This window comes from Phoxinus phoxinus (genome assembly GCF_949152265.1).
Source record: "Phoxinus phoxinus genome assembly, chromosome: 9".
Classification (NCBI taxonomy): Eukaryota; Metazoa; Chordata; class Actinopteri; order Cypriniformes; family Leuciscidae; genus Phoxinus; species Phoxinus phoxinus.
In genome coordinates, this window is record NC_136884.1 from 19,780,489 (window position 1) to 19,794,233 (window position 13,745).

General features: G+C 39.6%; 1 protein-coding gene across 4 annotated transcripts in view; it reads left to right on the top strand.

The window, feature by feature from the left end:
- The first annotated feature begins 5,027 nt into the window (after nt 1-5,027).
- trim24 (tripartite motif containing 24) overlaps nt 5,028-13,745 on the top strand; it is a 30,200-nt gene continuing 21,482 nt past the window's right edge. For 2 of the 4 annotated variants that reach the window (XM_079623678.1, XM_079623676.1), the window contains exons 1-6: nt 5,046-5,613; nt 9,210-9,328; nt 9,489-9,636; nt 11,698-11,830; nt 12,731-12,847; nt 13,443-13,557. In XM_079623678.1, the coding sequence (XP_079479804.1) occupies nt 5,358-5,613; nt 9,210-9,328; nt 9,489-9,636; nt 11,698-11,830; nt 12,731-12,847; nt 13,443-13,557 (888 nt within the window). In that variant the 5' untranslated portion in view covers nt 5,046-5,357. Of the gene's footprint in view, nt 5,614-9,209; nt 9,329-9,488; nt 9,637-11,697; nt 11,831-12,730; nt 12,848-13,442; nt 13,558-13,745 lie in introns of all 4 variants that reach the window. The other 2 variants (XM_079623679.1, XM_079623677.1) reach the window with 2 other exon arrangements.

Here is a 13,745-nt window from a genome sequence, read left to right on the forward strand (position 1 = left end):
ATACCTTCATGTCCTTCTGCTTGTTAAGATGTGTCTCAATAAATGCCTGCCTACAAATCAACAATCAACTTTCTTAGAAGTCTTTTCATTGACCTGAGTGACTGGAGACTGGCGGTCTTCAGCCAGTCAGAGAGCCACGGTTATATGCGTAACCAATATATTCGGTTTCCTTGGCTTCTGACCGCCAGAGGGCATGACTGAGTGGAAGACGAATAACAAATCTATCTTTCATGAGGGTCTGCAATGTGCATTACACGTATATGTATCACTATTCACCATTCTGAACCTGCACAGAAGTAGTATCCCACCAATCATTCAAGACATGCATATGCAATTTATTGAACAAAAGTATACTAGAGGTTATTGAACTCTCTTTAGAAAAATCTTAGTACAAAGCTCTTGAATGGTATTGGTTGAAGTGTGTTTGGTTGCCCAGTTGTGGTTGTGGAGGTGTTTGGTGTGGAAGTCACATTAAAGTCTTGTTCGGACGGGACTAGTTTAACATGGAGAGGTGGGGTAAAGTAATTATTACCAGAGCTTCTCATTGATTTTAGTCCCGTCCGAATGTTCCATCTCAGTAATCATTAAAGTCGGTAAAGATTACGGCGATTTTTACCTTCAGTAAAAAGGTCCTGAAAAATTACCTCGGGTAATACTAATCCCGTGCAAATAGACCCGCTGTAAATATGTACATAAATATTCCCTAATTTCCGTATATAAGTAGTTTTCCGTGTTTTTTCAAGTATGGAGGCAATTGAAAAAGCATTCAGTTGCGTTCTAGGCGGTGGGACAAGTCTGGCAAAAGTCAAGTGTTTTCTGCATACCATTCAGATCAAAAAGAAGGTCGAAAGCTCTTGTCAGAGGCACGAAACTTCTTTTACCGTTAGGTAAGTGCCTATTACCAACATAATCCAATCTGAATTTAATTAATATATCGTTCGACCGGACTTACAGTAACTGTTAAGTTATACGTGGTTATGTGTTAAGGCTATATGTGTTTGCGCACATGATATGAGAAAGCAACGTAATACGCACACGACGACAAGAAGGTCTCCCACTTCTGCTAGTTTTGCTGATATCTCTTATCCTGGGCGAATTGACCATTATTATTACAGACGTCCTGTTGCAAAATTACATGATCTACCCTTGTAAAACACTTAAGCCTATCGTATGTGAAGACGGAGACATGAGCGAAGAGCAGTGGTCGGCAACCCTGGCCCGTTTTCCTGAAGAGTTTAGCTCCAACCCTAATCACAAACACCTGGAAAATTCCAACCAAAGTCTTTAGGATTACTGTATAAATAATTGGTCCAGGGAAAAGACCACAACGCATCCTGAGGTCTGCTGTGTGAAACATCGGTAACAACACTGGCGCATTAACACACTGACTCAATAACTTTAGTAAAAAAAAAGCCTTTGAGTCCTCTGGACTCCATTGGAAACCACGGCCTACTTGGCCAGCAAAAACAGCGGCTGGTTCAATATTTGAATGTGACTTAGAACTAACCAAATGATTGGAAATGGAGGAAACGTGTAAAGTAGACCAGACATTGTCTGCCAGTAAGTGAGCCATCACATCCTGTCCTAGTGAACCCGTTTCCTTGCTCAGCTAGAACCATTTCATGTCCACTATCTCATATGTGAAATGACTCCGGATGGAGTTCTCACTCTCCTGACAACATGTGTGCATTGCTCTTAGAGAAAGTAGGTGGACATCTGCCCTAAAGGCTTAGTTTGTGCAGAGCCTGAAGGAGCTTCAAGGATCTACTGCCACCCTGGTGATAGATGTTGAAAATGGCTGAATTAGCACTTTTGTGTTCTGATTTAAAAAGTGATTTACTGTTGAGAACAACTTTCGGTTCCAGGTAATTGCTGGGACCGAAGCTTTCTTCCCCTTGTTCCCATCATGCCTGTCTGACCCCCTTGTGAAGGCTGGCATCTGTGGTCACAATTGCCGGAAGTGGACGGAGGCGCCAATGATTAAATGCTCCCTCACTAGCGCATACTTCTGACTTTGACCAGACTTGAGGTCATGGCTAGGGAAAAGAAGACAACTTGGCATGCCAAGTGCAAATGGAGCTTGAGGTAAGTAGTTTAAGTTTTAGCACCATGTCACGTTGATCAATAGGCCATTTCGTGTTGCTTTTTTATTGGCCTTTTAACTTTGGTCGCAAGACCATGAACTGCCGTCTTTGAACCACTCTCACTGTGCGACGTAGGATCACCGTTTTTTAAGAGCCATGACCACAGAAGTTGCCACGATTGGCCATCTTTCGTCTGGGACAGGCCAAAATCGTACAACATGTAGGCATAACATGATCACTGACGTCACTAGGTGGTTTTATCTCCTCTATTGCGTCACCAGGACAAATAACTCGAAGCCTTAAATGAAACTAAATGAAATAATTTCTCTAACTGACTTCCGAAGCAACACGCCTGCTCTCCAAATTGTCTCTGAACAGCTGGTCCAAATACCTGACCAGGAATCAGAATGAGTATCCCTGCAAGGTTGCACTATACAAACTTTGTGCCGCGCCTGAACCAACCACCCCATGGCTTTGACCCGCTATTGAACCCACGATTGCAAAGCTACATTAACCAGATCAGCTGCAGAGTCTGATGTTTGGCATTAGTCGGCAATAATATGGGCAAGTGTATTAACAGTCTTGTGGACCCAGACAGTCCATTGAATTATATACATTATACATTATAGAGGCCACAATTAAAGATACCATTGCTGGCTCAAGTAGGGACATTAGTCCCAAGCTTATTGGTCCCAGTTCCTCCATTGGCGACAAACCTTGTTTAGAAGAAGTTATCTCAATCACACATTCTGGCAATGCTAAATCTATTCTGAGATGCCTCAGGTCTTTCTATTAATCAGAGCAGGAGTGAAATTATACTTATATTATTACTGATATATAGTAATAATATAGTATATAAAGTAACAATAATATATTACTGATATATATTAGGGGTTAGCAGGGAACAACCTAGTGCTGGGCTAGTTGTAACAGACATTGAAATCGAACACTTCCCTACTATAGTACATACAGTATGTGAAAAACAGTACACCAAGAGTAGTATGTCCGAATATATAGATTTCTGGGGGGAAAAGGCGAAAAATACCCAGATGAGCAGCTTCTAACAGCGAGATTCTGAAGTGCACATTCAATAGACACTTATTTGCTCTGTCCCAAATGGCACCCTAAACACACGTGGTCTTCCTACGAGTCCACACTTTCGTGACGTAAATTCGCTTTGACTGTCGGGAAGAAGTCTGGGAGAGGAGTTGTGAATGGCAGTGAAGCAACGCAACTGACGCTGGTAGGTCATGTGATTGTAACAACATTGCGAATGTAGTACGTCCGAATTTCATTCATACTACTCATATTCACACAGTCACGTAGTAAGTTCAAATTCAAATGTAGTACCTACTTAGACAGTATGTGATTTGGGACGCACAGGTGGTTTAAATGTTAATGTTAACAATGAGACCTTATTGTAAAGTGTTAACCGATACTTCTTAAATGCTTAGCTAACTAGCAGAAGACACTAGCCAGTTTTAAATCAGTTGTGCGGATGGGGCACATTATCACACTGAGATACAATGTGCTTTGCTATTAGAATTCTGCTATTCTATGACATTAGATATGTAATTCATATGAATAACTTTTATGAATTGTATTGAGAAACAGGGTAATAAAGACTGAGAGTCAATGCTGTTTACATTGTTTTGAACTATGCTGTATAGCTCTGTTTTGCAGTGTGTTTGTTGTCAAACTCATTTTAAATATAAAATATGCGATTATTTCATATGAAAAAGTTAATAATTTTATTTTTGTGACAAAATGTTTTAGTTGATTAATAGATATTGTTTTTATTAGATCACATTTTAAGCTGCCATATGGACATGAATCAATGTGCCCCACTGTGGCAGGATGTCACATTTCACTCCCTTTCTTTCAGGATAAATAAAGAAAAGAAGTATACACTGTAATATAGAAACAAGACCACATTTTTGCACCAGATGTGAAATTATTGTTAAAAAAAAAATTATACTCTGAACCCAATTAGATTTACACAAAGTGAGAAAGTGTTAGGTTGTGTCCCACTCTCCCTAAATCAATAATGTATTTAAAATGAACTGTATAAAGCATTATTTAGCTAAAAAAATTACTTATGTGGTTTTATATACACAATTTGATTTTTGAAAAATGCTCATTTTTGCTTTCCTCTGTAAACTTCCCGTTAACTAACTAATTTTCACAAGAAAGCATGTGCCTAGGAAGTAAATAGCCCTTTTCACACATTTCCCCCTATTTTCACTATCCAAGAACAAAACTATGTTTTAAGAAAAACTCGTATCATGTGGTGTTAACATCCTGGATACGCAATATATTAGAAATGGCCTCACAAAAGATCTGTCGTGCCCTCCAAAAGCACTAGGTGCATTTCATAAAATAATCGCAAAAGATGAACCCATTATATAGTTTTTCCATAGTTCATTAAATTTTAAAATCGTTATTTTAGCTTGGGAAGATTTAACTGATTCCTCCATTCATCCGCATTAATTATAATTTTATTAAAATGTTTTCCCCATTGCTAAATCCTCAGTAATCAAATCAACTGTGATTGGTGAATCATTTCCATCGCCGAGAAAAGTAACATGAAGTACATGACATGGGGCGTGTAAGATTACACGCTCTACACCCGAATGATTTAAACAGGAAGTTTAAATAGACATTGAAATAAAAAAGGGTACCTGCAGGGGAAATCATTATTTAGATTTATTTATATATAAACACATTTATATTACAATTAAATAATTAAAATATTAAAATAATGCAATTTAAAAAAGAATAAAATACAAGAAAAAGTTAATTGTTTACAAATCACATATAAACGTGGTAGAATTCACTAGCTTTTCAAAGTATTTCATTGCTTATTTTTATTTATTCTATTAAGAATAAAAATGTATGTCTGCGTTTACGAATATAAGACGGCTCGTTCTCATTATAACCTTTACCATGCGATTTATTTTTTCCCCTGAGACATTTGTCCTCTCCCGGCTGCCGTGGCCCGTGGTACACGTCACAATGGAGGCCATGGGACGTCATAATTGTGGCCTCTGGTCGTCATCATCATATGCGTCTGGTAACAACACAGAACTGTGTTACATTTCTAAACTTGATTCACTATTGAAACCGCGCTAATAAGTGAACGGGATCCTTTATGTTCTGCGTATCTTCAGCGCTGTGTGGATTTATTCAGATGTTTATGAAGATCACAGCGCGGACTGCAGCACAGCAGCGGTTAACGATGCGAATCTGAGATGGTCTTCCTGGAATAAGAGGATGGATGGAAGTGAGAAGATTGAATCTGATGATGTGGTGATCGTCGTGGAGAACGAGGCGGAGAGCAAGCGCGAGGATGAAGACCAGGGCGGTGTGAGAGTGACGATGATGATGGCTCTGATGGACGTGTGTTTCGTGTGTAAGCTCAGCTTCAGCAGCAGAGAACCGAAGCTGCTGCCCTGCTTGCACTCCTTCTGTAAGAGATGTTTACCTGCTCACAACACACCTGCCAGCACAGCCGGCAACGCCAACCAGTGTAAGAGTTTGCTTTCACTTTTACTCGTTCACAAAATGTATCTCAAGGTGGCTGTAACACAACAGAAGAGCTGATGCAAAGAACCGAAGCTGCTGTAAAAGTTCAGGCTAGAACAAAGACGATTCGATGTTTACAAAATGGTAGAAGCATGGCACTAAACACCATGGGCTCGGTTCCCAGGGAATGCAAGAGTGATCTAATGTGTGCTTTGAATGCACTGTAAAGCTCTTCGAATAAGGTTGTCTGTCAAATGCATAAAGGTGATGTAAATATACAAAATTGAGTAAAATATATAGGGTAAAATGACCCACCCCAACTTTTTTTTTTGCTTAAAATTGTGTCATTTCATTAGAATGTCAACATTTGGAAGATGTAGTCAGTCAAAACAGTTTTGAGGTTAAGTGACCTCATTTTGGGTCTCTGGATATAGTGAACTTCTGTGTCATTGGGTTATGTTGATTTTTTTTTGTGTGTGTGTGTGTAATGAGGGGTTTGTGGACATTCATATGTTTTTAGATTTGTGGAGTAAAACAAAATATTGTTTTTATTTTGAAGTGAAAAGGTGAAATGAGACCCATGGGAATAAGAAGGCCCCGACCCCCGAGTGGCATGCTGTTAATCTTTAACAATTCCAATTCTGCTTATCGATTCCTAATTTCAATTCAAATAAAACTTAGATATCATTCATATTAATTCTAAGTCTTATTGCAAAACATTTCAGTGTAGCTGAATACCATGAAAAAAAATCAAACTACAGAACACTTACACAAGGAACTTTTGCCTATGGTTTAAAAACAACTAGTCTAACTAATATACATTTCAAGCATTATTAATGACAAGTAAACACTCCATAATTAAAACGCATACAAATTAGCAATCGCACAAATAAATACAACTGAACAAACATACGATCAAAGGTTTTAAGATTTTTAGGTACTGATAGTAATCTCTTTTACTAGGATTCTGCTTTGTCATCGATTATTATTTAACTAAATTGTCAAAACAAAAAATATAAATATAATAAATTATTTGGAATTTAGTATATGAAATTCTGTATAAACATTCTACACAATCAAAATGGTTTAACCACATAAAAACAGCCCTGCGTTACTGTTTCGACAAATAAAGACATTTATGAGTAGTAGTTTAGCACTTAAAGTGTTCCGACTCCTATTATAGTCTTTTGCATATTACTTTTCAAGTAGTGTTAACTGTATGTGAATGTCAAAGGTCTGCAAAGTTTTAAAGATCAAAGTGCACAACAAATGAAGTTATTTGTCTCGTAAAATAATCTATTCTGAACTGCTGAAACAAGTCACCAGCAATTCCAGTTTCCGTTCCTGTTACATACCTACGTAAACATTTTTTGCATAATGCTAGCCTATGGTCTCCATTGGCTTCCCCCAAACGACATCTACTGACCCGCCCTCAATCAGAGTAGAGTAGACCAATCACAACAGACTGGGCCATCTGACCAATCAGAGCAGAGTAGACCAATCACTACAGACGGGGCCACCTGACCAATCAGAGCAGAGTAGACCAATCGTCGTAGACCAATCACAACACACTGTGGCATCTGTCCAGTCAGAGCAGAGTAGACCAATCACAACACACTGGGCCACCTGACCAATCAGAGTAGAGTAGACCAATCACAACAGACTGGGCCATCTGACCAATCAGAGCAGAGTAGACCAATCACTACAGACGGGGCCACCTGACCAATCAGAGCAGAGTAGACCAATCGTCGTAGACCAATCACAACACACTGTGGCATCTGTCCAGTCAGAGCAGAGTAGACCAATCACAACACACTGGGCCACCTGACCAATCAGAGTAGAGTAGACCAATCACAACAGACTGGGCCATCTGACCAATCAGAGCAGAGTAGACCAATCACTACAGACGGGGCCACCTGACCAATCAGAGCAGAGTAGACCAATTGTCGTAGACCAATCACAACACACTGTGGCATCTGTCCAGTCAGAGCAGAGTAGACCAATCACAACACACTGGGCCATCTGTCCAGTCAGAGCAGAGTAGACCAATCACAACACACTGGGCCATCTGTCCAGTCAGAGCAGAGTAGACCAATCACAACACACTGGGCCATCTGGCCAATCAGAGCAGAGTAGACCAATCACAACACACTGAGCCATCTGTCCAGTCAGAGCTGAGTAGACCAATCACAACAGACTGGGCCACCTGACCAATCAGAGCAGAGTAGACCAATCGTCGTAGACCAATCACAACACACTGTGGCATCTGTCCAGTCAGAGCAGAGTAGACCAATCACAACAGACTGGGCCATCTGGCCAATCAGAGCAGAGTAGACCAATCACAACACACTGGGCCATCTGGCCAGTCAGAGCAGAGTAGACCAATCACAACACACTGGGCCATCTGGCCAGTCAGAGCAGAGTAGACCAATCACAACACACTGGGCCATCTGTCCAGTCAGAGCTGAGTAGACCAATCACAACACACTGGGCCATCTGGCCAGTCAGAGCAGAGTAGACCAATCACAACACACTGGGCCATCTGTCCAGTCAGAGCTGAGTAGACCAATCACAACAGACTGGGCCATCTGACCGAGCAGAGTAGACCAATCACAACCATAGACAAAGAAATGGACACAGCGACCACATAGACTTCAACGGAGAAAAGTGAAGTCAAGAAGCACACACTTCCTGATGGCTGGGTGTACTGCGCAGACTCAAACTGAGCTTGATGACGTAGATGTGACGTGAGCCTGTCTGACAGCTGTCAGTCTTCTAGTAGCTGTGCCGAGAGAAATCTGAATCATTCCCTTCCGAATCTCACAGAGATGGAGAGCGTGAGTATTAGCTGTCTATTAGAGAGCAACTTTATGACTCTCTATGGGCTTCTCCCTTGACTTTATGTCTCCACGTCTCTCCGATTGCATGCGAGCTTCTCCGCCGGTCTATACGGTAATTTCTAGACTGTGCGACAGTCGCGTGATTATGACGCAATCGTCAGCCTATTTTTACAAAAACTGCTTCTATGGGGCCATAACGTAAGGTACAAGGTAATGGAGCCTTTTATACATTGTCGTGTTTCTTTAGAAATAAATAATGGACAAATGGAGTCTTCAAACGCCTCAGATGTAAAGTTATTCGCTGTCAAAGTGACGCCATAATGAATGGGAGTCAATGGAATGCTAACAGCAGGTGAGGGTCTGCTACAATGGCGGCCCCCGGGTAGGCTTCAGTTTCCGGCTGATGGATTACCCCCTTGATCACAACAGACTGGGCCATCTGACCAATCAGAGCAGAGTAGATCAATCACAACAGACTGGGCCATCTGACCAATCAGAGCAGAGTAGATAATAGTTATTTCTTTAATTGATCCAAATAATCACACAAATTTCTATAATTAATCGTGATTAACCGATAATTTAAATATTTTTTTTAATGGCATATTTTAGTAGCCTACTATGGATTAAGGCCAGTGATACCAATATTGATAATGACGGCTCTAATAAATGGACTTTATTTGAATATTTAATAATATCTCCTCTTTTGTATCTTGTGACATGCTGGTGACTGTTTTCCTGCTCTTCTCTCTCGTTCCATCAGTGAACATGATCCGCTGTCCAGTCTGTCAGCAGGAGTGTATGGAAGTTGAGGTCTTGGATAACTTCTTCGTCAAGGACTCTGTGGAAGTGCCGAGCAGCACGATGGAAAAGAGCTGTCAGGTGTGTGTTTACGCCTGTCAACGTCTATGCTACACCAGTGCCATAATGCTCCTTAAAGCCACATACTGGTTTTTAAAGCATTCAAGGCTTGTGTCGTGAAGAAATGAATGTATGTTTTGATGTCTCATGCATTAGTTGACATTGGCTCTTTTGCTCTCAGCTCTGCGTGAGTTGCGACGATAACACCGAGGCCAGCGGTTTCTGCGTGGAGTGTGTGGAGTTTCTGTGCGTCACCTGCATCGACGCTCACCAGCGTGTGAAGTTCACCAGAGATCACACGGTCCGGCAAATAACGGAAATGTCCTCAGGTTTGACCCGAAATATTAGATAGGTGCATATATAGAGATAAAAAAACGCCTAAATAAATAACAAAAGGTTTCTCAGCTGTTTTTTGTGGTATTAGGTGTCCTTAATAACATACTAAAAGTTTACCAAAGTTTGGGCACTAAAAAGGTGTCATTTTCAAGATGGTGTCCAAGAATGGGCAGTAAGCCCTTAAAATATCCTAACTCCTTCATTATTTTACCTAGCCAAGTAATCTTGGTGTCTAACCCCATGTTTTCTGGGTCTACGAATCCATTGGACTTGTCTAAATTGCACTGACATGATTACATACTTATGGAATACATGATTTTGTGAGATAACTGTGAGGTTTTATCTTTGTTTGGGGTGAACCAGAAACGATTTAGCCTGTCATGTAGCCTAACTCCTACTCAGTACGTGTTTTTTGGACACATACCTTTTTTTTTTGCTAAAACACAGACTTGACATTCAATGTAAAAGTTATTGCACCCAAAAGTAACTTAAATTGGAGTTGTATAACTTTGGTCATAAACAACTCTGCATTAGCCCGAACAGAGGCCTGTGTGTGTGAACCCTCTAAAATGATCACTCATTTCCAATTGAATAAGGTAATACATATGTAATGCATCCTCTATAGATGTTTTTGAGTAATTGATATCAGTCTGTGAGACCTGAGTTAGCGTTAGGAACATTTAGACATTTAAAGTGCACTGTAAAAAATTAACAATTTTTATGGTAATTTTACAGGTAGAAGTCTGTAAAAAATGCCACGGTAAAAACCTGTTAATATAACTAAAGATGCTTATTATATACGTTCTTAAAGGATTTGTTCATTAAAATTTCCTGATAATTTACTTACCCGCACGTCATTCAAGATGTTCATGTCTTTCTTTCTTCAGGCGAAAAGAATTTAAGGTTTTTGGGGAAAACATTCCAGGATTTTTCTCCATATAGTGGATTTCAACGGTTTGAAGGTCCAGATTGCAGTTTCAATGCAGCTTCAAAGACTCTACACGATCCCAGTCGAGGAATAAGGGTCTTATTTAGCCAAACCAAAAAGTAGCTATATAAATGTTTATTTTTTTAGAAAATTGATGAATGGTTTGGTTAGATGAGACCTTTATTCCTCGGCTGGGATCGTGTAGAGACTTTGAAGCTGCAGTGAAACTGCAATCTGGACTTTCAAACTGTTGGTTCCCATTGGAAGTTCACTATATGGAGAAAATCCTGGAATGTTTTCCTCAAAAACCTTAATTTATTTTCGACTGAAGACAGAAAGACATGAATATCTTGGATGACGTGGGGGTGAGTAAATTATCTGGAAATGTTAATTCTGAAGTGAACTAGGGCCTAAACCTGTAAACTAATAAATCTTACAGGGCATTCAATGTAATAATACTGTTAACTTTAGAGTCTTTGGAAGCGAAAAACAAATAATTCACAGTGAAAAAACGTAAGTTGGCATTCCGAGGATTTCTTGTGTGATACTTCACTATGATGCTTCTTAGTTTTTTAGTGTTGTGTGTAACCATGATGGTGTTTTATATTTGAGTGCATGACTTATGTATATATGTACACACACACATACATATAAACAACTTTTGTTAGATGTGATTAAGTGATTTGGCAGCAATAATATACACACATACAGTGTTGTGAGCTCGTATATTAGCATTTACCTCAGCTTGTGGAAAAGCAACTTGTGATGCGCTTCTACATGTGGATTTCACTTCATTAACTGTTTCTCAGTATATTATAAAGATACAAAACCGATTTCAGTTGGTTGGCAGGCTAGATTAACATTAATATATCCGTTAATGAAATTAAATAACTTTTTTATTTCCTGTAAACGAAATGTGTAAATCCTAAAATGTTGCTTCCGTATGTTTTCACTGTAAAGTTCTGGCAACCACGGTTAGTAAAACACACTGTTGGTAAATTCTCATCTGCAATCCACTCTTCGCCCGTGACTGGTCATAAAGTTTTGGCTCATCATGTATATATAAACTTTCAGGAGTGCATTTCTGAAGGTACACAAATTAATTTATCTTCCCGTTTGTTCACAGAGGCGATGGGCGCTTCCACACAGAAGCCCGTCTTCTGCGACATCCACAGACAAGAGCCGTTGAAGCTGTTCTGTGAAACCTGCGACCGCCTCACCTGCAGAGACTGTCAGCTGCTCAAGCACAAGGACCATAAGTACGGCCCGCATTCACGTCATGTGTAGTGACTTTATAGCTGTAGTGAGAAATCATTCATGGAACGCTTATCACACTAGTCTCATATTAACATGCGTAATGTCTTCAACCCTGTTCCTGAGGACCCACTGTCCTGAAAAGTGGTTTCGGCACACGTGCCTGTGATTTTCAAGCAATCCTGAAGACCTGTTTAGGGGCTTTCGCACCGGAGGAAGCTTTTCATAGTTCCTAGAACTATTGGAGGAAGTGTTTGGCGTGTTCGCACCGCAGGAACTAGGAACGGTATTAGTTCTAGGAACTCCTTTTAGAGGAACTAATTTAGCTCCTACTTCAGAGTCGGGTCTAAAACGGCTCTATAGGAACTATCCGTGACGTTAGTTAACGCCAAACACCAGCACCTGCTATTTTTGAAAAAGCCAATGTAAACAGACACATTATAGTCTATATATTTACTCCACACACTAGGGTTGAAGACCTCTGTTTAAAGGGATGGCTCACCAAAAATGGAAAATTCTGTTCATTAACTCGTTCCATAACGGTGACTTCCTTCCTTCTGTCGAACATAAAAGACAATATTTTGATTCTTTTGTCACTGGAAGTCAGTGGTCCCCAACATTGTTTGGTTACAAACATTCTTCAGTATATCTTCCTCTGTGTTCCTCAGAAGAAAGTCATACAGGTTAGAAATGAGGGCGAGTAAATCATGACAGAATTTTCACTTTTGGGTCAGCTGAAAGTGTTTAGGCTGTACCTCTGGAGTACCGTGCATTTTAATGTCCGTCCCCGCTCAGTGTTTTGCCCTATAGATGTTTATTGCTTTAACATAAATGCAAATATCACTGACATCATCAGTCTCTGTAATGACTGAACACAGCGGCTAACACCGGATTTTCCCATACAGTTACCAGTTTCTAGAAGATGCGTATAAGAACCACAAGGAACATCTGGAAAATATGACCTGCCAACTTCAAGAAAAGAAGAAAGCTATAGAGGACGTATCTAATACCATACACAATGGGTATGTTTTATGTTATATATGTGATCTTTTATATTTATTTAAAAAAAATGAAAGCCAGGGTTCCCTACTCTCATGGGAAACCTAGATTTATAGTAACTTTAAAATTGTGATTTCCACAATGGAATACCTGAAAATGTCATGGAAGTGAATACAATTTGAAAAGATTGGGGTACAGATACAGGGGTTTGTTTGTGAGGGAACTGCAGTGGGTTCGTGTTCGTCAAAATGAATAAATGGCTTTTTTTTTCTTTTTTTTTAAATATTAACATAAAATCTTAGGGTGTACTTAGAGTAAATATTTTACTTCTAAAATGTTCGGCTGGCAAAAAAGTTTGGGAAGCCTTGCTATAGTGGATATGCAGTTCTTCTAGTTGCTAGATATATTTCATTCTAAATGTTTTTACGGTTTGTTTTAAACTTTGAAATTAAACATTGTTTGATGACTTTTAAAAATCCGTCAATTACATGCAGTAGAAAATAAATCATGCAAAACAAATTTGTCAAAAACTGGGAACCCTGTACACTGTTAAGATATGTGAAAACTGTTCATTTTTATTTATTTTAATGGTGTATTTTTTTTTCTTGTTTTCGTCAGTCTTCAGCAAGTGGATGAAAATCGCAAGACTGTGGCCAATGAGATTAAAAAGTCCATCTGCAATCTCATAATGGAGATCAACAGGAAGGGGAAGTTATTAGTCAATCAACTTGAGGTACTAGTGTCCAATATTTCATCATCATCAAGAGCAGTGCTTCCAACTGGTTGGTCTCAGGTGTGCTAGTATGGGTTACGAACAGCAGGGACAAACAAATGCTAGAAATCAAATTAGACAACATAATATTGATAGGCTTATCAACCTTAAAGGGACAGTTCACCCAAAAATGTTTATACTGTCATCTT